General features: G+C 30.0%; 1 protein-coding gene across 2 annotated transcripts in view; it reads left to right on the top strand.

The window, feature by feature from the left end:
- The window catches only part of LOC118184918 (hypoxia-inducible factor 1-alpha-like), a 491,355-nt gene that overhangs the window by 449,318 nt on the left and 19,717 nt on the right, over positions 1-22,320 (top strand). The window contains exons 8-13 of one of the 2 annotated variants that reach the window (XM_035354660.2): positions 1,314-1,519; positions 3,784-3,861; positions 8,374-8,549; positions 13,277-13,444; positions 15,815-15,942; positions 18,595-19,172. In XM_035354660.2, the coding sequence (XP_035210551.2) occupies positions 1,314-1,519; positions 3,784-3,861; positions 8,374-8,549; positions 13,277-13,444; positions 15,815-15,942; positions 18,595-19,172 (1,334 nt within the window). The remainder of the gene's footprint in view (positions 1-1,313; positions 1,520-3,783; positions 3,862-8,373; positions 8,550-13,276; positions 13,445-15,814; positions 15,943-18,594; positions 19,173-22,320) is intronic. The other variant, XM_035354661.2, reaches the window with a different exon arrangement.

Below are 22,320 nucleotides of genomic sequence, written 5' to 3'. Positions count from 1 at the left end.
TTAAATGAAAATAATTATCTGTCTAGTTAATCAGTATCATTGCTGAATCCTATCCTAGGAAGACTATTTTCAACATCTTATTCCCAGAAAGGTATCAATTACAAATGTCAACAGCAAAGGAACTTTTGAACTTGAAATTGAATTCCAAATGTTTTTTAAGAACATGAAATCCTACAGGGAGTTTCTGAAGGAAATTGTATCTAATGAAAAATGTTCAAGTAGTAGATCAGAAACAAAATCCCTGTAAACCTCACCATCTTCAGAAAAGATGTGCTGCAAAACGTATGCAGTTTATTTTTCAATACCTTGGAATATTTTGTTGTCTTTACTGCAGAATTTCATTTTACCTTCCTTTATACCAACTTGTATAGAGTGTTCTAAGCTTTTGTATTACTGAAATTAATTTTTCATAAAACAGGATTCGTATGACCTTAAGTTTTTTTTTAAATAGATTTTTGGTCCTTAAAAGCCCTTAATTTTGATGAAAATAGGCATAAGTCTAATGGTTCCTTCTTTTAGCATACTTTTGTTTGCAGTTTTATGGCTTCGTATATACACCCTTATGAAAAGATTTTATAGAAGCTGTATTGCTGTTAATTATTGTATTGTATATGTACCCTGGATAAAAGAAATAGTTTCTTAATTTTAATTGACTGTTATTTAAAAGATATTTTTTATTTAAATATTTTTAAACCAAAACAATATTTAATTTTTTTATTTAGGAAAAAATTGCATATGAAAGTTTTTTATTCATTCTACTCCTTTCATGTAACATATCATTTCAAAATTAAGATGAGGTTAAAGAATTCTATTCAAAAAGAAAAATGAATTCATCTTTCATCTTTTCTTAATCTTAAAAGAATTTAATCCTAAAATCTTGTTAAAAATTCAATAGCTTCTATAAGATTTTTGTTTATAAAAAGAATAAAGCAAGAAAAGCTGCTTAGAATTCTTGAGAGTTTTAAAAATTTACAGAAATTCTGATTTGTAGAATTTATAAGAAATCCAATCTTTTATAAACTGGGTATGATATTTTTAGTAAATTCAATTAGTTGACTGAAAATACATTGTATAAGCTTATATATGTGGAACCTTTATAAATTCTGTGCAGTTGTTTTATAGAATCTCTGCACAAATCCTTATAGAATATTCTCACACATCTCTATAGAACCTTTAACATAACGTAAGCTGTATTTTGTAGAATTTTATCGAAACTTAAAAGGTCTTTCACCTAATTTATGGAAAATTGGGCCATAATTCTAAAGGATTCTAAGGACAAAATAACCTAATTTTGTTTGTTTTTCTGGTTGCAGCAAAGTTGAGAATGGGCATGAAATAGTATCTGGACAGCAAGAACAGAGCATCAAAGAGAAGGAGGAAGCAGAGGACGAAAACATTTGTGTGGCTGAGGAAGAAGGTTCGCCTTCTGAACCCCCCGTTTTGCTTTCCAGTACCAGAGTGATATTTGCTCCTAAAGAATCAGTTATGAGCAAAGACTTCTTGAATTTTCCTGATGCAGGTAATTGTATATTCGACACTGATATAAATTTACAGAATTATAATATCACTGTTTTAAATTTAAGGAATTTCTGATTTGTTTAATTTATGCAGTAGCATTACCAGTGCTGACACATCATGTGATAAAATTTGAAACTGCTCAGTGACATAATTTAAGATTGGCAGAAATTGCATCGGGTGGCAGAAAGCCTAGTACTGACCTTACCTATAGTATTTGTATCTTGCTGTAACTTTGCTGATTCAAAGAATATCACACATTTTCTTCTGTCTTCTGGAGATTATACTGAACTTGGCAGAAATATTTCAAAGATTGTTTCATTCATTTTTAAATGCAAATTATAAAAGCAGGTTCTATCAATTCTCTTTCTGAGCAACTAACTTAATAGCAACTCTTTAACAACATAGTCTGTGTTAGCTACTTTATGCAAGTGAAGTTCTTTTTATATGCATGATTTTTTAATTATTAAATACAAAGTAATGTTTTTAGCCATGCAATAAAATACAATAAATTAAAAAATAAAAATCCTCTTGTTTTCAACGTTACAATAGTATTTGAGCAGCTAAACCTGCAAAACTTTAGGTAGTTCAGCATATTAAAATTAGGCAAATCAGAGGACCTTATTTTGATACAGAATTTGGATAAAACTCTTATCGGTGTCTAAAGCATTGGCATTGGTTCTGCTTCTTCAGGAGGGGAAGAGGAAGCCAAGAAGATAAACAAAAGAAACTGGGAGAAATTTCTTGAATATTTTTGTGTACGAAAAAATTTTAAATATCATTTTGATTTCAAAAATATATAAATAAAATAAATACATTTTAAATAATAGTTAATTTAATTAAAATCATCATGAAAAAATCACATACGAAAAAATTTCAATATCATTTTGGTTTCAAAAAATATTTAAATAAAATAAATACATTTTAAATAATAGTTAATTTAATTAAAATTAAGAAAACCATTTTTATTATCGGAAGTTTATGTGTACAATAACTAAAAGCATTCATTATCAGAAACTAAAATTTTATAATTAATGGCATAAACTAAATCTTTTAATAAATTTTATGATTTAAATTGATCTTGAGCTTTTACAAGATTTAATGTTTGTGTTCTATAAACAATATTGTGCAAAAACATTGCACAAAATGTTACATAAATTTAGAAGATAAAAAGCATCAAGCTGTAGCAGCAATTTCCAACCTTCTTCTTGCATTGACTCTTTTTAAAGGTATGTTTTTTTAATTGATCCACGTACATTTTTCTCTGTAATATACAGTACACAACATAATCATACCATAAATAATTGAACAAAAATAAGTAAAGGATAACAATTAAGAACATGAGCAAAGAAAACCACAGATTCTAATGGCACCAAAGTTCGATTTTGATCAATGTGTTGACTGTGCTTCATACATAAAGGAATTTCTTAAAAAAATATTTGGCATAAAATTGTTTGATTTAATTGATTCTTGTTTTGCATCCTCTGTACTTTTTTTTAATTGTGCTTTTGCATTTTACTTTTTTATATTGCACTTATTGCATAAAAAACTTATATATTTAAAAAAATATTATTGATTTCTAAACTGTATTAACTAATTTTAGAATAGTTTTCACTTATATTTATTTTATGTGATTTCTTCCTTGGTACATGATACAATTTTATATCAAGAAACAATTAATTACCAATTTTATTAATATTTTTTTTTTCATAATCAATGGGATCTTGAATATGTTGATCCATTCCTGATGCATATTCATCTCTCAACCCCATTGAGAATTCCTGAGCTAGAGTAAAGAGAGCAGAATTGACCATTCAAAGTGATCCAACTTTTATGAATAAAATTTGTCTCTTCTTGCTTTTTTCACTATTGCATATAATACAAAAAAGCTCCTTTGATTACAGTTTGAAAATCTCTGCAGATTTCTATAAAATACCTTCATATAAAGGTTTTATAAAATTTATATATAATTTTGCAAAGCCACTTTTCTGTTCAGTTGTGTCCTGTAAAATATTTTTTAGAATTTTGTAGAGAAGAATTTCTGGATTACTTATTAAATTCAATAGGAATTTCTATAGAACTTTATCAGCCTCTGTAAAAATTTTTTGTTGGGGTAAATCCAAATCATTTAAATAACTTACTAAACAGCCATTAAACAATAGTTTAAATCAGAACTGTTTTCAAGTTTCTTTGTTTTAGGTAGTAGGTATGTCATGTAATTTGCATATAATTGCAATGAGTATGTCATGGAGTGTTTTGTTTCTGCAGATCTCCAAGATTTGGATCTGGAACCTCCACTTGAAAAGATTCCATGTTCAGTTGTTAATTCTGCCACACTAAATCAAAGTAAATGAAAATTAATTCTAATTGATAAATCTGTAAATATATGTGTATAAGTCAGGGCCGGTTTAGGCATCCTGAAACACGCTGGCAGCTGCTCTCATACGTAAATATGAATAAAAATAGGCTGAACTTTTCACTAAAGTAATATTTTTATTAATTTTTTTGGAATCTTACATGCACTAAATCAAAAATTATGAAGCAAGCTGATCATGCTATAGAAAGTGTGCATTTTAGAATGAGAATCCATTGGGGGTCCCATCTCCCAACCTGTGAAGAGCCCCAAAATTCCTTAAACCGGCCCTGGAATAAGTTGGTTTATAAGCTTCCATATTGGATTGCCTCTCTGTTTGTCTCTAATGTAGAAAGAAATCTGCAAAAATGTAAGATATTTACAGTATATCTTGCTTTAATAGCATGCAGGGTGTTTGAAAGAATATGACATTCTTAAAAAATATGAACAGAAATATATAGCTTTACAGTCTGTAAAGACTTTATAAAATTTTTATATAATTTTGAAAAGCAATATTTCTATAGAATAATGTTCTGCAAAATCTTTATAAAATTCCTATAGAATTTTATAAAAAAGCATTTATATAGAGGTTTACCCTTAAAGTTCTTAATTTCTTAGAGCTCTTATCTTCCTGTATAAAATAATTTTCATAAGGGACTTGTTCTAGTGCCCAAGAAGTCTCTTATTTGCAGAATAATAATTATCTTTTACAAATCTTGAATGAGTCTGAACCTTCTTTAGTCAAACATTTAATGTTGATTTGCTGCACAACACTGTTATGAAACTTCTACAAATTATGGTAATTTGTAGAAGAATTATGGTAATTTGTAATTAAAGTTATGGAATGAGAAACTACTGTTAACAACTTCAAACAGGTAATAGATGTGTGTTCAATGCTTATGATTGTGTTGAACATTTTACTTTACAAGAACAGAGCATAAAAATTTCTGTTTGAATGCCTTTAATTAATAAATTAAATTTATATATATATATTTTATATGCTATGGTTCACATTTCTTTTTGTAAATATTTCTGTGTTTCAATTTTATTAGCAAATATAATTTAATAAATAGTACCAAAATGACTCTTATTTTTCTTGCTGTTATACTTGTGATCATATTTTTAAAAATATGCTTATTTTGAAAAAAAAAAAAAAGGTTATTCAAAATAATTTTGGTAAAATGTTATAGTTTATAAAAAATTATTCAAAAAATGAGCTGTTCTAAGTATTTGGGCACTTTGAACAAAGTTTATAATGAATAAAAACATGAAAGTAATGAGGCATTCAATATTTCATTGGATTTATTTTTGCTAAAATTAAACTTTTCATACACTTTGGCATGGGTTCAGCAAATGTTTTCCCATAAGAATATTCCATTCCTTCATAAGAATTGCTTCTAATGGTACTTTAATGGAGAGAGAGGAAAGAATGGAAATATCATATTTCCTTATTCTTTCCTCTCTCTCCGTGCATGCTCAATAAGATTTAAGTCCAGAAAACATGGAGGAATTTTGGTAATTTTCAGCTAATTATATAATAACCACTAGCAAATATTTAGGGCTGTAGATTTAGGAACGCTATCCTGATAAAACTTGAATCTATTGTGCTGTCGAAGTTTTCTTACATATCCTTTCAAGTTTTCATTTAAGAATATATATGTATTTATATTGATCGATATTATCTTCTATAACTGAGGTAGGCCTGATTAAATATGTTAAATTTTGACTCGTGCAAATATAACATTCTTCGAATATGATAAATATGTTAAATTTTGACTCGTGCAAATATAACATTCTTCGAGTATGATAAATATTTGCTTACTGTGAATTTTGTGAATGCCAGGTGTATTTTCCTTGTTGGCAAAGAATTTCTTTGTTGCTGATTGCTCATTGTATCTAATGTGTCCTAATGTTCTAATAGTTAAAGTGTTAAATTTTAGTGCAAATCGTTCTTTTAAACTCACTGAAAGCTTCTGAATAGTAATTTTTCAGTTTTGTTTAATTTTTTCTAGTATGAATCTCCAGTTTCTTTTTATAAGCTTGGAATGTGTTCCAGACTTCAGTGCATTCAACAGTTCTATATAATTTTCATCGCTTTATAGCATCAAAAATAATCGAGCACATAATTATATTTTTGGATATTTCCAATACTTTTTTATCTCTAAAATGATGAATAATTAATTTTCTAACAGAAATAGTTAATTTGTAGTGCCTTGCCACATTCAAATCAGATTTGGAACTGTTAATACATTTTGCTAAGCAAGTCATATTTTCCAAACGCAGAGGATAATTCTTATGATGTTTTCTCATGTACTTGTTATTAATGAGAAAGAACCCTAATTTTTAATGAATTTAGTGTTTGTAATGTACTTATAATTTCGTTTTAATAGATACCTTATTTATTTAATAAAATGTGAGCAGCTTATTCTGAGTTTGGAACATAAATGCAGTTATTGTAGATTAATTTATTGTCTGAAATAAGAGGATTGCAAAAACTGGCTCTTTGTTCTCAACTATTGTGGTTACTGGAATGGAAGGAAAGATATCTTATCTGAATGTTTCTCTCCCCTCTGTTCCCAAATGAAGATTTTAGCTGTCAGTGTTGAATAAATATTAGGTTTCATTTCTTAGTTGTTTACTTCATTGCAATGAATTGCTCAGCTTGCCACACTTTGCTATAGTGACACAGTTTTCACCTCCCCCACCGATCTATATACATAAGTAAGTGAGGTAATGTTTTCAATTCAATAGTGAGTAACTGAAAAGTGAGTTCAATTCAATAGTGAGTTTCTAGTGAATAAGCTTGAATAGGGATCCCTATGACGCATATTGCTTATTTTTGTAATGATGTCTGTGTATATGTGTGACAACTTTTTTGACCGTAACGTATGTCAAATTTCCGAAACGTTTCATTTTCTGTACTGAAACTTTCTTGCATTCATATAGAGAGTTGCTTAAATTTGGGTTTTCACCAACCATAAGAGGTATTTGAAGCCCATAACAATTCTGCAATAATCATATAACTTATTGTTGTATAAATAAAACATAGCATGTTGTTGCAGTTGAGTGAACGCTGTTGATTGATAAGGAAATATCAGGGGATATATGTGCAGATAAAAATTAATTAAGATTGGATTATACCACAGAAATACCATGGAAAAAATGAAATTATGGTATTTATTTTAAATATATTTTAAACACTTTATTTAATTAAAAATCATTTCAATTTCCGTATTTGACGGCATTTAAGACGCACCCTTATTTAGACGGCCACACACAAGGAAAAAAAGTTTCAATAGCATGGTTTCTTATAGTTCTCACGTTTCGTAAAAGCCAAATAAACAATTATTGAATGCAATTACCTTCACGTATAAGACGCAAGTAACTTTTTTGAGACCAAATTTAGGAAAAAAATTGTGTCTTATATGCCGTCAAATACGGTATATGTTATTCATCTGCTTAATAAAATAAAATTTTTTGAAAAAAAAAAGGGGGGGGTCAGACATTGGATTTTAAAAATACCAATTTTGATCCATGGCCAGTGATACCTAACAAATGTAATCTAAAATTTCACCTGACAGACCTTTCTGTTTAATGAAACTAGTTGCTTTAAAAAGAAAAAAATGTATAATGAGTTTAATCATTCCAGCTTGTGTAATTTCAGAAAAATATTAAATGGTTTTGATTAGACATCTCACGATTTAAATGCATTCTTATTTACGTTATTCAGATTGATAAGTAGAAAAAATATTTTTAACAACTGCATTTATTGTTTTTAAATCATATAGTTTCTTAAGCAATAACTAACAGATTAAATTTGAATGTTATATGCTATGATTTTCTGAGTGGCAACATGTTGGCTTGTGGTAGATAATAATAAAATGAAATTAATAAACTGAGAATAAAACTGAGACATAAAACTGAGAATGTCCAATTAAATATTATACATCATGTTATAAATAGTTCACTAAATTTAATTGTGCTTTTTTAAGTGAATTTAAATTAATTAGGAATTTTTTCAAAATTGTGTCACTGTGCTGCATGCTAGAGACACTGAAAATCTTCACAAAATATGCCATTTAGAGTCCTTTCTCACTGAATTTATGTGGTAGAAGGGCTGATAAATTGTTATGAAGCTTGGTGGCAATTCATGGTAACCTGAAGTTTCTCAATCAGAAATATGTCAAAAAATTAGTACTCTTTGGGTGAACTAATTATTTGCCCCATAATACAAAGTATAAGTACAAAAGTTTGAGGTTCTTCTATGGGTTGTTTCTGAAATGCAGTTAAACTGAAGAATCTAAAATTTACATGTATGTGAGGTGCATCACACACATGTAGTGGTAGATGCATAATATATTCTCCATGAATTTTCTTTAAAAAATCAGTTTTATTTCTACTTTTTTATAACTAGTTATGTCTGTTGGCTCATATATAGATTTTTGTTTTGTTTTACGTATGCAGTTTAAGGTACTAAAAATGATGTTTTTTTCTGTTCATTTCAGATGTACTTTTCCAAGAATCTTTAAAAGATACAAAACTGAATTTGGAGTTTGATTTTTTTCAAGATGATCCTTGCACCTTAGAGAATGGTATCTCGGAGGATCCATTTATTTCATACAGAGATGATTCCCTGTCCTCCCCCAGCTATTGTGGCACTCCAGAATCCTCTCTCAATCTGGTATGAATGAACTTATGATTGTAATCTGCACATCAGACGTCAAATTAACTGAACCATTAATTTGACGCCTTTGCTTTAAAGCATGAAGTGCGTTTATTTGGAAATATAAGTGATGTGACTATACAGTTTGCCCTAAAATTGTTTTCAAGCTATTTCTTCAATAGCACAGAAGTAGTAGCCATAGAATGTAGCTGAAAAACCACTTATACCATGTCATCATTATCTACAGCATATTTAATATTCTCACAGCATTCATTAAAGATTTCAGTTTCCATACACATTAAACAAAATTCATCTTTAAGACTTGAAATATGTACATCTCAACAGTCAAGACTGTTATTTCTACCTTTTTTGAAATTTCTCTTCTTGGACTCGATATTTATAGGTAACAACATGGGGACAAGGTGTGCTCCATCATTGCTTCCATGTCTCATCACCTCGTCAGTAAAAACTTGCCTGAAGATTTATGCACCTAAGTTTATTTATTTGACTAGTTGCATAAAATGATTTTTATGAAAAAGAGAAAAATATATAATGATTTTAAAGAATCTAAATTAGTAATTAATAATAGTAGAGGTAAAGAAATGTTTTTATTTGTTTTTAAATCATTTAGTTTTTTAATCCATAAGGGACAGATTACATTTGACAGATAAATTAAATATTGTATGTTTTGCTTGTCAATGAAAATTTCATTAAATTTGCACAAAACATAAAAGCAAATTTTTTAAAAATTTAAATTTAGGCTTCTAGGTGCTGATGTTCGGGTGGAGAACTGTGTATGTTCAAAATTTGGTGGCTGTAGGTACATTCATACATATTTGGATACAGATTCTTCATTACTTAAGAATAGAGATCTAAAAGTCATTGGCGTTTAATTGAAAATTGGGGCAAAAAAAGGGACTTTCCTAAGTAAAAATATTTAGCTGTTAAGGTGTAAACATACCTATATACATATAGCACTTAAACTTTATAGTTTACTCTAACCCCCTTCAAAAAAAAAAACTTTGCCTCATTTAAACAATAATTGGCATTTTCTTCAGAAAATTGATGCAAACTCAATTAAAATTTTTTTTTACAAAAGTCATTTTTGTGCTGTCCTTATGGAAATGTCTTTTAGAATTCTATAAAAAAAATTTCAATGATAAACTTCTTTAGAATCCTCTTAAGATTATAGCCCAATTTTCCATAAACTAGATCTTACACAATATGTATAGAACTCTAAATTTTTTCATGTAACTTCTATAAAGTTACGTATAGAAACGCTATATATATAGATATTCTATAGAGATTGTGCTGAGATTCTGTAAAAATTTGCACGCTATCTAAAACATTCCATATATATAATCTTATCTAATATATAGAGAATCAACGAACAGAATTTCCTCCAAAATATCAGATGTAGTTAATATGTAGTGTGTTTTTTAAGTAAGGGCTGTTTCATTTGTATACACTAATACTCATTGCACGGGCTGTAACAAATGCTTGTGTCGCATTCCAGCATTCTTTGTGAACAACTGTCCTCAATTGCAGCTGTGTAGGTAACCTGTACAGTCTGATCTGTGTCTTTAAAATGTTCAAGATTATCGAATCGCCCGCCCCATGTGAGGTATGGTCAATGATACTTTTTTTTTTTCCGTCAAAAAACCTGTCTACTGCAGACATTCACTGGCAGATTTGTGAAGTTTAGGGAGCTACTGACATGAGTGAAGTGCATAAGTGGGTCAGGGATTTCAAAGCTAGTCATGACAAAGTCCATGATGAGTCCCATTCCGGTTGCCTATCTATGATCACAGACAATATGGTGGCTTCAGTTGAAGCAAACATTCTTGAGAACAGACGCTTCACCATAAGCACTCTTTCAAACGAATTTCCTGAAGTGTCTAGTCTAGAATGTGAAAATAGCCGCGACATCTTGGTTATTGGAGCAGGCGGCAAGTTTCTATGACAAAGGTATTCAAAATCTAGTTCTAAGGTATGATAAGTATTTAAAACAAACTTTGCAACTATGTTGAAAAATAGAAATATATATAAAATCTGAAAATAAGTTTGATTTTAGAAATTTTTTTTCATTTGGTTTTTATTTTCAAATGGCCCTTACTACACCTCCTCGTAGGAAACTGGGACATTATTCTAAAGAATTATAGCCAAGTTTCCTTGCTTTAATTTTTTATAAAACACCTTATAGAAGATTTTGTGCATTTAATAAAAGCATTATAAAAATCAGAAAATTTTTCTTCTGGTACTAAAAAGGAGGAAATAAATTTTTATATTTAAATAGAATTTTTAACTTTGTTTAGATTTGGAAATGATCTATTATATGGAAGGGAAGGGAATAAAACTTTCAGAACAGATGTGATATTTTTCCTCATAAAAATTTTGATTCTTTCTAATAAAAAATTTGTTATTATTTTGATTTTAAAATATGTTTAAAAAATAAATAAATTCTTTTTAATATTAGTCAAGTTCAACTAAAATTAAAGAACCGTTTCTCTTATGAGGGATTCATAATTAGCAGCATAAATTGAAGCTTTGAATAAATTTTATAATTTGAATTGATTTTTTACTTCCTTGTACAAAGTAAAGGGAATATTGTAATTACAAAAAACTTCAGATATCAGATTTCTATGAAATATCCATTTTGATTATTTTTTGTGTGATGTCTGTATGTACGGGTAGAATAAAGTACTCTTTTTTTCCAAAATGGATTTTTTGATAGTTTCTGTGTGTATATATGTATGCTTCTTGCATAACTTAAAAACAATTAACTGTGTAGAATGTTAAAAGATAAAAATATTCATGTTTTGGCAATGTCAATTTTTTAAAATTAATTTTGAACAAATAATGAAATTTGAGTACAGTCTCCCAGTTCCTATACTTATATTTGAGAAAGTTTTATACTTGTTATGAAAAAATATGATGAGGAAATATGTTTAAATGAAGTGCAGCAAAGTGCTTATTTGGGAATTCAGTTTACATTATTGCTTTGTATATATTATGGCCAAAGTCTGAAATCGGCCAGGAAGTGTACGGCCAAATCGGGAAATGGCCAAAGTTGCCACAAACTCAGATATATGGTGATCTAGAACTAGTTAAAAAGTCAAAAGTCTTTAATCCGGACTCGTCGGGACTTCGGCGATTCCAGATTATCGGTTTTTCCGGATTATAGATCATCAGTTTAAATCTGGTAAGATGGCATGCAGAAATTATAAAATTAAAAATATGAAACCGTAATTTATGAAATAAAGAGCAATTATGATCTAAAGAGTATCCAAATTTGCAAAAAAAAAAAAAAAAAAAAAAAAAGCTTAATATTTATTTGTTTACTTTATTAAACATTTCTTTCAATGCGTACATGCGTAAAGCATACATTATGCATAGTCGAAATTAGAAAATTGCAACTAGAAAACTATTTGATGTGTATTCGTGATATTTATAATGACGAGGAAATTGATTTAAATTATATTGGAGTACATTGAGATGAAACACTACATTTAGGGAGGAATTGTAAGCCGAATAAAATAAAAACATTTGCCCTGAAGATGAGGATAGTGTGCTGACAGATCAACTTCCAGTTTATTGCGCGCCGCGATGGGAATATGCAAATTGAGTCTGTGACATCGAAAACTATGTGTTTTAGATAAGGAGTGAAAAGCAATCTACAACATTCCTTTTTTTGTAGTAGGAGATTAAAAACAATTGAATGTTTTGTAGCAGTAAATACGATGTCTCAGCAAGATGACTTAGTTGAATCGGTAGCCTGGAAGACCATTGGTCATTTACAGAAGAGTCAAATGCAATCCATTTTAGCAGAAGCAGTAGGAGTCAATAGTGCACCATAGTCCCAATCCATTGTAACATAGGTCCATCGTTCTGTCAGCAGAAGGTAGTCACAGGAGATGAGTGGAGAAATGTGGCTACGGACGAGTCCCACTTTAGTGTACTATCTGTCTATGAGAGAAACAGCTCTCGCCACAGTGTCTGGCGGGTGGTGGTCGCTATAGCAACAGAGCTAGTATATTTCAAATAGGGGCAAACTAAAGGTTGCCAGTTCATCTTTAAATGCACCAAGATGGCAAACTGAAGCATAAATCTTCAAGGCACCCTTCGGAAAATGGGATAAGGCTCGTTTCTATGGCAACAGACAGCTGCAGACTAACTGGCGACAGCTTTTCTTATGATAGACAGACTGTACAACCTCACAAACATTCAAAATAAAAATTGAAATTTTCCAGAAAATCTTGTTTGTCTTAGAGAGCATTTGACACCACCTCGATAGGCGCCCAGGGCATGATGGACCCCCTTGCCCCCTCTCACTATGCCACTGCAGCACGACCTTCTCTCAAGCATGGCACCCTCCTTTCTACCACATGCATGCCATCTCACCAGAAGCATCAGATGTGCCGCTTACTGGACAATCTTCCGTTACCACATCAAGCTTCGGCGGCCAGTTTGCGAAATGGCCAGCCAAACTGTAATATACAATATTAATTGCAAACAGTTTATTAATTTACATCAAACTTTGTCCACACCTCTCGTCCAAAATGCAAATTGGCTAGTCAGGTCGAGAACTGGCCGAACTTCGGTCTTTGGCCGTAACATTATGTAATTCATTTCCTTCATGAATGCTAATATGTTTCTTTCAAATAAAAATATTAATGTAAATCTTAAGCTATTGTTCACATGGTTGTTCAGTGAATTTTGTCTTGAAATTTGAATCTCTCTCCCAGCATACAAGCAACAGTACATCCCCGGATCGCTTCAACACAACACCTGGCACTCCAGACTCTGGCAGCCTGTCAGACATACCGAGCTTAGATCCCATCGACGAGTTTTCAAATTTAGATCTAAAGTTTACAATGCCTCCATCTGCATCTGACGATTCAGAGTGCTGTGATGTGAGTATGGAAAGACTTCTCACAATTTTATATCTTTTTTTAAAGCAGCAAAGTACTTCTTGAGTAGTAAAAAATGTCTGAAGTAAATTAACAATGATTTTGCACATTTTAGTTAGGCAGTTATTAATTACGAATGTTTATTACCAAAAACCCCATTGCTCTTTCTTTTCCATTCAGGAAAATATATTCGTATTTAAAACTACTTTATGTTACAGTGAGCACTATTTTATCATCTCCTTTTTTCAGGTAGCTAACCAAGTATTTTCTCCTGGCTTGTGATTTTTCTCTTTATTTATAGCTATTGAATGAATTTTGTATTAATAAATTGAAAATTCAAGAAAGCATAGCAAAGCATTCCATACTAATCTATGAAACATTTCATTCAAATAAGGAATAATGCGATAATTTGGAAAAAAATTACTAGTAAATTTTTTTGATTGAATTACAGAACATAGAATGAAAAGAATTGCAGAGGAACTGCAACTCAAGATGCAAATTTTATTTTAAAATGAACTTACCAGAATTTTTGCATGCATTTATAATAATTCAAATTTTCCCATGCCACAAATGTGAAGAAATATGGATATCAATACAGATATTGGACTTGAATTATTCAGTTAGCTAATTCATTAGATGAGAAGTGGTCATCAGATATGTTTTATTTTTCTGTAATGAAATTACATTTGCACACATTTGTTTTGCCTTTTTGTTAAGATTCCAGATGCAACATCAAGGAATCATGTAGCTAATGTATTTGTGTTTTCCACAGCTTCAATATCTCATCCCTACTGGCAAAAGGAACAGCCAGTATCACAATGTTAGAAAAAAATCACTGAAACAGAATTATTTGCCGCTTTATCTTATTTTGTCAATTAAAATACTTTGATTGGTTTGAAATTGCTTTAAATTATTATGCCCAAATTGTAATTTAAAAAGTAAAATTGGCTGATTGATAGAAAATATATTTTCTGTTTCAAATTAAACTTACATTTCAAAAATAAAATAACCGTTTGTCACAATGTGAGCCACATATATTAGTATCATAATCTTTTTTTAAAATTATGTAGTGCAGGGGTTCTCAAACTTTTCAAATTTTGTACCACATAAATATGAAACAAAAATATGCGTACCACGATAAAAGCATTTCACTATTGAAAATCAATGCATCTTAAGTGGAGTGTAACAGATCAAATAATAAAACCCTTAAAATTTATATTATTTAATTATATTCATTAAATGAAACTTTTACATTACAATAAAGTATAAACAAGTATATATATAACAAGTGTGGTAAATAGTGAGTAATAATACATATATTAAGCAAATAATATTGTATAAAGCAAAGAAGACACCTGAGTCATAGGGCCAGCATTGACAAGATACATATAAAAAATATATACATTCTATCTTTTTGGCATTTTAGATATTACAAGGTTTAAAGAAATGGTGAATGTTGTAAAATTTAGTTAGTTTTCATTTAATTGAAGCACATGATTAAACATACTTACCAAGTTTTCTGGTTAAGGTGTAAAATAAATTATTAAAATAAGCCAGCCAAGAATATAAAATGCAGTAGTGCACCTGAACAATGTTATTTAACTATACTCATAATATTAACAAGTATAAATGACTTAATCCTAAACAAAGAAAAAAAATAGAATTATAATCATATGAAACACTGTCAAGTAGACAAACTAAATGTTGAACACATGTCAAATTTAAGATGAGTGTATAAGATGAGATTCTTGGGACTGTAAAAATGTTAGGTTAAATGTCAGTGAGGTATTATGTTTGCTTTGTAGCACTGTAAGATTGATTAATGCGACAAATGAGCCTGTTTTATTGAAATCAGTTTAGATGTGTCAGGTTTATTTATTGTTGATTAATAGCACAACAATGCAACGTTAGTCTGAACCCCGTTTAGCTATCAAAGGGAGAGGATGGGGAAAAACCGAACTGGGAACTGTTTGAAGCTCTTGGAAAAGTCGTTATTTCAACATATTAAAGCTAGAGCCGTAAAAGGTAAAAACTTGAAAAATATATGTGTTCCTGAATAAAAAAGATTAAAACAAAATGTTAAAAGTGAAGCAATTGTACGTTCATTTTGAACATTCAACTTTTTTTCTGTAAAAATTGTACCACTAGAAATCTTAATAATGTACTACAGTTTGAGAACTGGTGATGTAGTGTGATGTGGCTAACATCTTTTAATCTTTAGAATGAAGTTATCAAAACATAAAATGTCGGAAACACTTTTCAAGTGGTGAAAAATGAAAATTTTTAAACAATTGTTCTTTATCAGAAAATGTTTATTTTTATTTATCTTTGATAAGCATTCCGAGTAATATTGTGTTTCCTTCTGTTTTGTAGGAGAATCTAGATTTCAGAGCTCCATACATTTCTATGAACATGGACGATGACTTTCCTCTGATCAGCCCGTCAAGTTCTGTGATGTGGGGACCACAAGAACCTGCTCCTAAAAAACTTCCTCAAGAGAGGTATGAATATCAAATTGGTTATAACCACAACTATTGAAAGAATAATAAAGTACTTTTTAAAAATTAAATCCAAGCTAATACATCTGATAAGTAATGTTGGTGCTAACAATAAAATATAGTTTTTTTAACATGTATATCTCAAAATCCATGCTTATTCCATCATAAATAAGTAAAATCAGATAATATTATTAAGATCATGATTTATTTATCTATTTTAATGTGTTTATTTTTTTCATCTTTTAAAAACAGTTTTTCCCCTCTAATATATTTACTCAAGAGCACTAATCCAAAAGGGCCCTGCCCCCTGGATTAATGCTATTGAGCATGGACATTTAACCTTGTCGTCTCAAAGTGCATGCAGGCTGACTACGTTTTTATTTTATTTTATTTTTGTCCCGCGGCCTGAAATTTAGAGGTTGGTTTCTGTTGATTGCACTTGGCTGTGTGGGGTTTTCATGGTTTTCTCTACTACTTTTCATGAGTTTCACTTAAAAAGTCTTTCACAAAGGCAGAAAGCCTTATTAATTTTCATCCTTTCAATTAAAATTATGGTGCTAATGTAAGCGTTACTGTTTAAATATATAATTATGCAACTAGTAAACATATTTGTGTATTTCTTTATTAATATTGAGAAAACAGTATGCATTTAGAGAATTTGAAGGTGATTTGAAGTTAATATTTCCCAAAACTATAATTCTGCTTCTTGTGGTCATAATTTCTGTGTACAGTCATACATAAAAATTTTACAAATTACCTTTAATTTTATGTTAAAAAATAGTTGATTTGAAGGGTCCAATAAAAATATTATTTTGTTAGAAGACTTTGATAATTTTTAAAGTAAGTCAATTTAATTATGAATGATTTTTCTAATTTTGGGAAAAAAATCAGCTAAAAGCAATGATTTGTTTATCCATAATGCACTACGTACAATTTAGTGTAAATGATGAAAAAGCTGTCTTATTCAAAATAGCGTAATATCTGGAACATAACATATACAAATATTATACAAAGTAGTATTGAGCAAATACAATAATACTGAGGATAGCAAATGAAATATCAATAAAATATATATCAAATTAAATGTACATAACATATGCAAATGCTATACAAATCGGTATTGAGCAATACAATAATACTGAGGATATAAAATTAAATATACAATAAAATGTCATTATCATAAACTGTTTAGTAGTAAAAATATATTATTGACTTTTAAATTGTATTATATTTCTGGCATGTTTTAAGATTTTGCACGTGCCTAACCCTTGAAGCTAAACATAGAAACTTCCATTCTTATATTGTGCCATTTTTTTTTTTTTATTTTGCTCAGAAGTTAGTGTTTTAATTGGAACTGTGTGATTGTGGATTCTGGGTAGAAATTATTACAACTGAGAGATGCAGGATTTACAGCTTGTGTAGCTTGCTCCCACTTTCTTGGGGGCCTGCCAAAAAATTAAAATAATAGTATAAATATAGTATTAAAATAACAGACTTATAAAGGGCCCCATATCTCAAATAGCTTAGGGCCTTATAAAGTCTAAATCCAGCTCTGCAACGGAGTTGTTTCTTACTGGGAAATTTGTTTGCCGACGCACACACCCAAAAAAAGGGAAGTAAAATTATTTCCTTTATGAAAATTTACTATAGAGTTTTATGTTAAAACACTTTAGAATTATGGCCCAGTTTTCTATAAGCTAGATTAGATTTCAAATTCTAGTTTAGATACAGTTATGTATAGAAATTTTATAGAGATATCTGTAGATGTTCTGTAGCATTTTTGTGCGAAGATATAAACATTTGTACACAGTTTCTCCTATGTGTAGAATCGTACATTATATGTACAGAATCATCTAATCAGTTTCCTTACTTTTCTATAAAAGATTGTGTAGAAGCTTAAAGCATTATAAAATCAACAAAATTCTCAATTTAAAAAAAAAAAAAAAAAAAAAAAAAAAAAAATATATATATATTTATTATTATTATTATTATTTAATTTTTGAAATTATCTGTTACAGGACTGGGGGAGGATAAAAACTTTCAGATTTTTTCTAATACAAATTTTATTGTTGTTTTAATTTTAAACATATTTAAATAAAAATACATTTTAATTAAGTTTAATTAAAATTAAGAAACCATTTCTTTTATAACATGTACAATAATCAAAAGCATTCTTTTCAGGAATTAAAATTTTATAAAAAATACCAGCATAAATTCATTCTTACAATTAATTTTATGATGTAAATTCATTTTTCACATCTAGAAAATTTAATTTTTGGAGTATGTAAACAGTATTATATAAAAAGATTGCATTATATGTTATATAAATTCAGGAGCTAAAAAATGTTAAGCTAGAGAATAAAGGACAAAAATTTCTATTAAAAAATTATTTAACTCCTATGAATAAAGTGTTTAGTTTTGCTTTTCTTTATCCTATGTAGGATAATAAAAGCTGAAAATGTGTTTATAAAAACTTGTAAAATATTTTGAAGGTTTCTATATGATTTTGCAAAGCAACATTACCTATAGAATTCTGTTCTGTGAAAGCCATATAAAATTTTAAAGAAAAGCTCATCTGTTTATCTACAGAGCTATTACAGCCTCTGTTAAAACACTTTTCTAAGGATTTACCTAATCTGGATTTTTTTTTAACAGGCTCCCAGAAATTGAGCCCCAACGGATTTCACCTCCAAAGCAAAAACCTGTAACAGAAAACCTTAACTCCAGCCTTGCTGCGTTGTTGCAATCTGATGTCAAGAAGACACCCCAAAGCAAACAAGAAAAGAATGCAGTGGCACGGAGAGAAAGTAACTCGCACAAACGATGGTCAGGGTCCTCTGCAGACAACAACAAATCCAGTTCTCTGAAACAGAGACCCTTCAACCCATCAAAGGGATACGGAAATGGTGGACACATCATCATGCTTGATAGCATACCAGTCAAGAAACAAAACAGCAAATCTAATGCATCCCAGCGTCGCACTGCCCAACCCTCAGCGAGCGACCGCCGATCGAATTCTCCTCCTTTCGGCTCTCACACTGCCACAGTTAAAGTGAATGACCGACTGATTAAGGTACAAGTGTCTGTGTCAGAACTACCCACATCACCCATTGAGCACAAACAGCCATTTCCATCTCCTCCAGATCCTCCACCAAAGCGAACGAGTCCTTCCCGCCTGGGGCCGACAGAGAGTCCGAAACGTCTGAAAGTTGACAACGGACTCATCTGCTCAGGTACTGACATAAACTTTTAACACTTTTTAGTGGAATTACCATTGTTTCTGTTGCAAAATTCATTTAGAAAGGCTTTATATGAAGTTTAATTCTGTAGTCATCAAGATCTGCATCAAACTGCTGAACCTTCCAGATAGTCAAGCTTTTAATGTACAAACAAATATTATGTACTTTGCAAAATTAATAAAATGGAGAGGTCATCTCATATCAGATTTCCTACTTTATGATATAGATTCATAATGTTAGGAAGTTAAGCTTTACTCAAAAACATATTTGTGTGTTTGAATTTGAATTTGTGTACGAGCCACTGACTTCACATTATTTGAGTCTTAATAATAATAATTTAAATTAAATGTCTCATGATTATTAAAAAATGTAATATGAAAAAGATTAGAAGTTGCTTCTTTGCACCTTGCCCATAAAAGTCTTCACCAGTCTTAAGCCCACCAGCAGCTGAATGCTAAAAATTGCTGAACACTGGTAGTTCGGTCTGGGGTTCAAATCCTGGTCGACGGGCTGGCTGCATCGAAGTTTTCACAGTTTTTTTTCCATGTGTAACATGTGTACAAGCCAGTTCTCCATAGAGAAGTGCTCAGAAAAGTCATCCCTCTCTGTATGCAGTTAGTCCTCAAGTATTTGCCATATTTAAATAACCCAAACCATCTATCTTTATGGGCTCTTTATTTTTGCAGCTGTTGGTCCTAGTTTCAATGTGCAAAGATTCATGCTTTGGAAATTTCAAATTTTAAAACATTGGTTTTGGAAAAATTATGGAATCTTAATTTTTTACGTGGCATATTTAGGGAAAATTATATGCATTATAAAAAGTACAATAGAAAAAAGTTTGACTCCTGTGCAACAAAAATTAAATTAGATATGTAATTTCCAAATTAGTGAATTTCAATGAAATTCCCCACTTTTTTTTAAAAAAATAAATTGGAATAAATCATGATTGATCTTTTTCCTCTTAAATGCCACTCTTTGATATTCTTTTGTTATTTACTAGTGTGCAACACATTCTTTTAATTTATAATTTTATTTCATGGCTTAAGAATTTTCACATGAAAAATTTATAAGTTTTGAAATGTTAGAAATATTTTATTTATTCTCATTTATTTTACTACTTTAGAATCCTGATTTAAAAATAATACAAAAACATTCATTAATCTAGAAATATTTCTTATTTCTGCAAATAATGTTATGAGTTGCTAACAGGACAGTACTGAAGCTTGCCAGTATTTTTTCATAATATGCATAAAAGTGATCCTCACTTAAGTTATTTTTTCCTATAAGCTTGTACAGTCAAAAGTCTTTAATCTGGAATGATCTATAATCCGGACCTCAAAGCTACAAACTTTCTGCACATGCGTCAACGCATTATGCATTGATGCATGCACATATTCATTTACGCACGCACATAATACGTTGACGTATGCACGTTTAATGTATAATGGACGGTATAAACTAAGCTAAAATTATCTAATAATCTATTTGAGTTAATGTTGCAGATTGCGTTGTTCCTTAATCTTCTAATTGGATCCTGCTTATTTTTTACAGACTGTTAGAGCAATTTTATAAAAGTAAGCTTGAACTTTCGATTATGTCAAAAAGAATTTCCGTTTCTGGAGCTGCCAAAGAATCTACAAAGCAAAAGTATGTTTCGATGTCCATCAAACAAAAAGTGGAATTGCTGCAAAAAATGGATAAAGGCATATCCTTTGTTTCTCTAACCATTCCGAAATCTGTTTATCAATTTCACGCTGCTCTGCATGGGGAGGGGACATAGCGGCGAGCAATGAACTGGAAGTTGATCTGTCAGCACTATCCTTATCTTCAGGGCAGATGTTTTTATTTTATTTGGCTTATAATTCCTTACTAAATGTAGTATTTCATCTCGATGTACTCTGTCTTTAATATGATTTAAATCAAATTCCTCATCATTATAAATATCACGAATACACATCAAATAGTTTTCTGGTTGCAATTTTCTAATTTTGACTATGCATAATGTATGCTTTACATGCCATCTTACGAGATTTAAACTGATGATCTATAATCCGGAATCGCCGAAGTCCCTGTGAGTCCAGATTAAAGACTTTTGACTGTATTTTATTGGTAATCAAGTACAAATGCGCAAACACTTCAGTCTATGTGCACGATTCCTAGTATAATGAGTATAATTTTTTCAAATATACTCTTGATAGGAAAAGCATATATAATTTGTAAGTTTTAACAAAAATGATTTTTTGTTAATTTATGTATATATAGACAATAAAAAATGTACATATGTATAAATAACCTTGAATTTCATAGGTTTTTCTAATCATGTTAGGTGTTATTAAGGAAAAGGAAAAGCATTGAGTGTGGTTCAGTATATTTTAAAGTAGTTGTATGCAAACAGATTATTTTATTTTGCTTTCATATTAAATTCTTTTTATTTTTAGTCTATAAAAATCTACTTTGCCCTAAAGGCTTACAATATTGTATTGGTATTGTATCCTGAATTTAAATCACTAAAAATTTTAAGAGGGTGACTTCACATAAATTGAGTGGCAAAATAAAATCTTAAGGCAAGTTTATGTTTCTTCGAGTGTCTTTCCACGAGCTCCTCGTTTCGGCGTTTCGATGTAAGTGAACGGATCTGTAATCTGATAAATTATTTATATTGATCAGAGCCAAGCTGAAACTCACCTCCATTTTTTTGCAAAATAGATACCAATGAAGGAAAAAAAGAAATCAATATGAGACCTGGGTATTGTGAATTGGGAGTATTAAATCAACTTTTAAATGAACTTTGGGGTGAGAATATCCAAAGTTAAAAAATCTTCATTAGAATGGGTGAAGGATAATTTCAAACTTCATTGGAAATGGTCACTCCACTTATTCAGAAAAAAAAAGTTCTTTCAAGATGTTTTGCCATCAAAATTAAAATGCACATAGTGCTTCCTTAATTGAAAACTGTGTTTTATTGGGTGGTCGAATAACATATTGTTACGTTATTTTTTTCTTAATTTACATTCATACGTTACGAGTTCATGCGGATTTGGAGTGAATAACAACGACACTACTTAATGAAGTATTGAAACACATTTATGTTGGCCAGTATTCTCAAGACAGCTCCAAAATCACGTTTTTATATTCGTCAAAG

The sequence above is a fragment of the Stegodyphus dumicola genome, chromosome 2 (assembly GCF_044657685.1).
Source record: "Stegodyphus dumicola isolate Sdum_Otavi_A_Nest chromosome 2, ASM4465768v1".
NCBI lineage: Eukaryota > Metazoa > Arthropoda > Arachnida > Araneae > Eresidae > Stegodyphus > Stegodyphus dumicola.
Note: the sequence above shows the minus strand (reverse complement) of the source record. Positions and strands in the feature narration are given on the sequence as shown.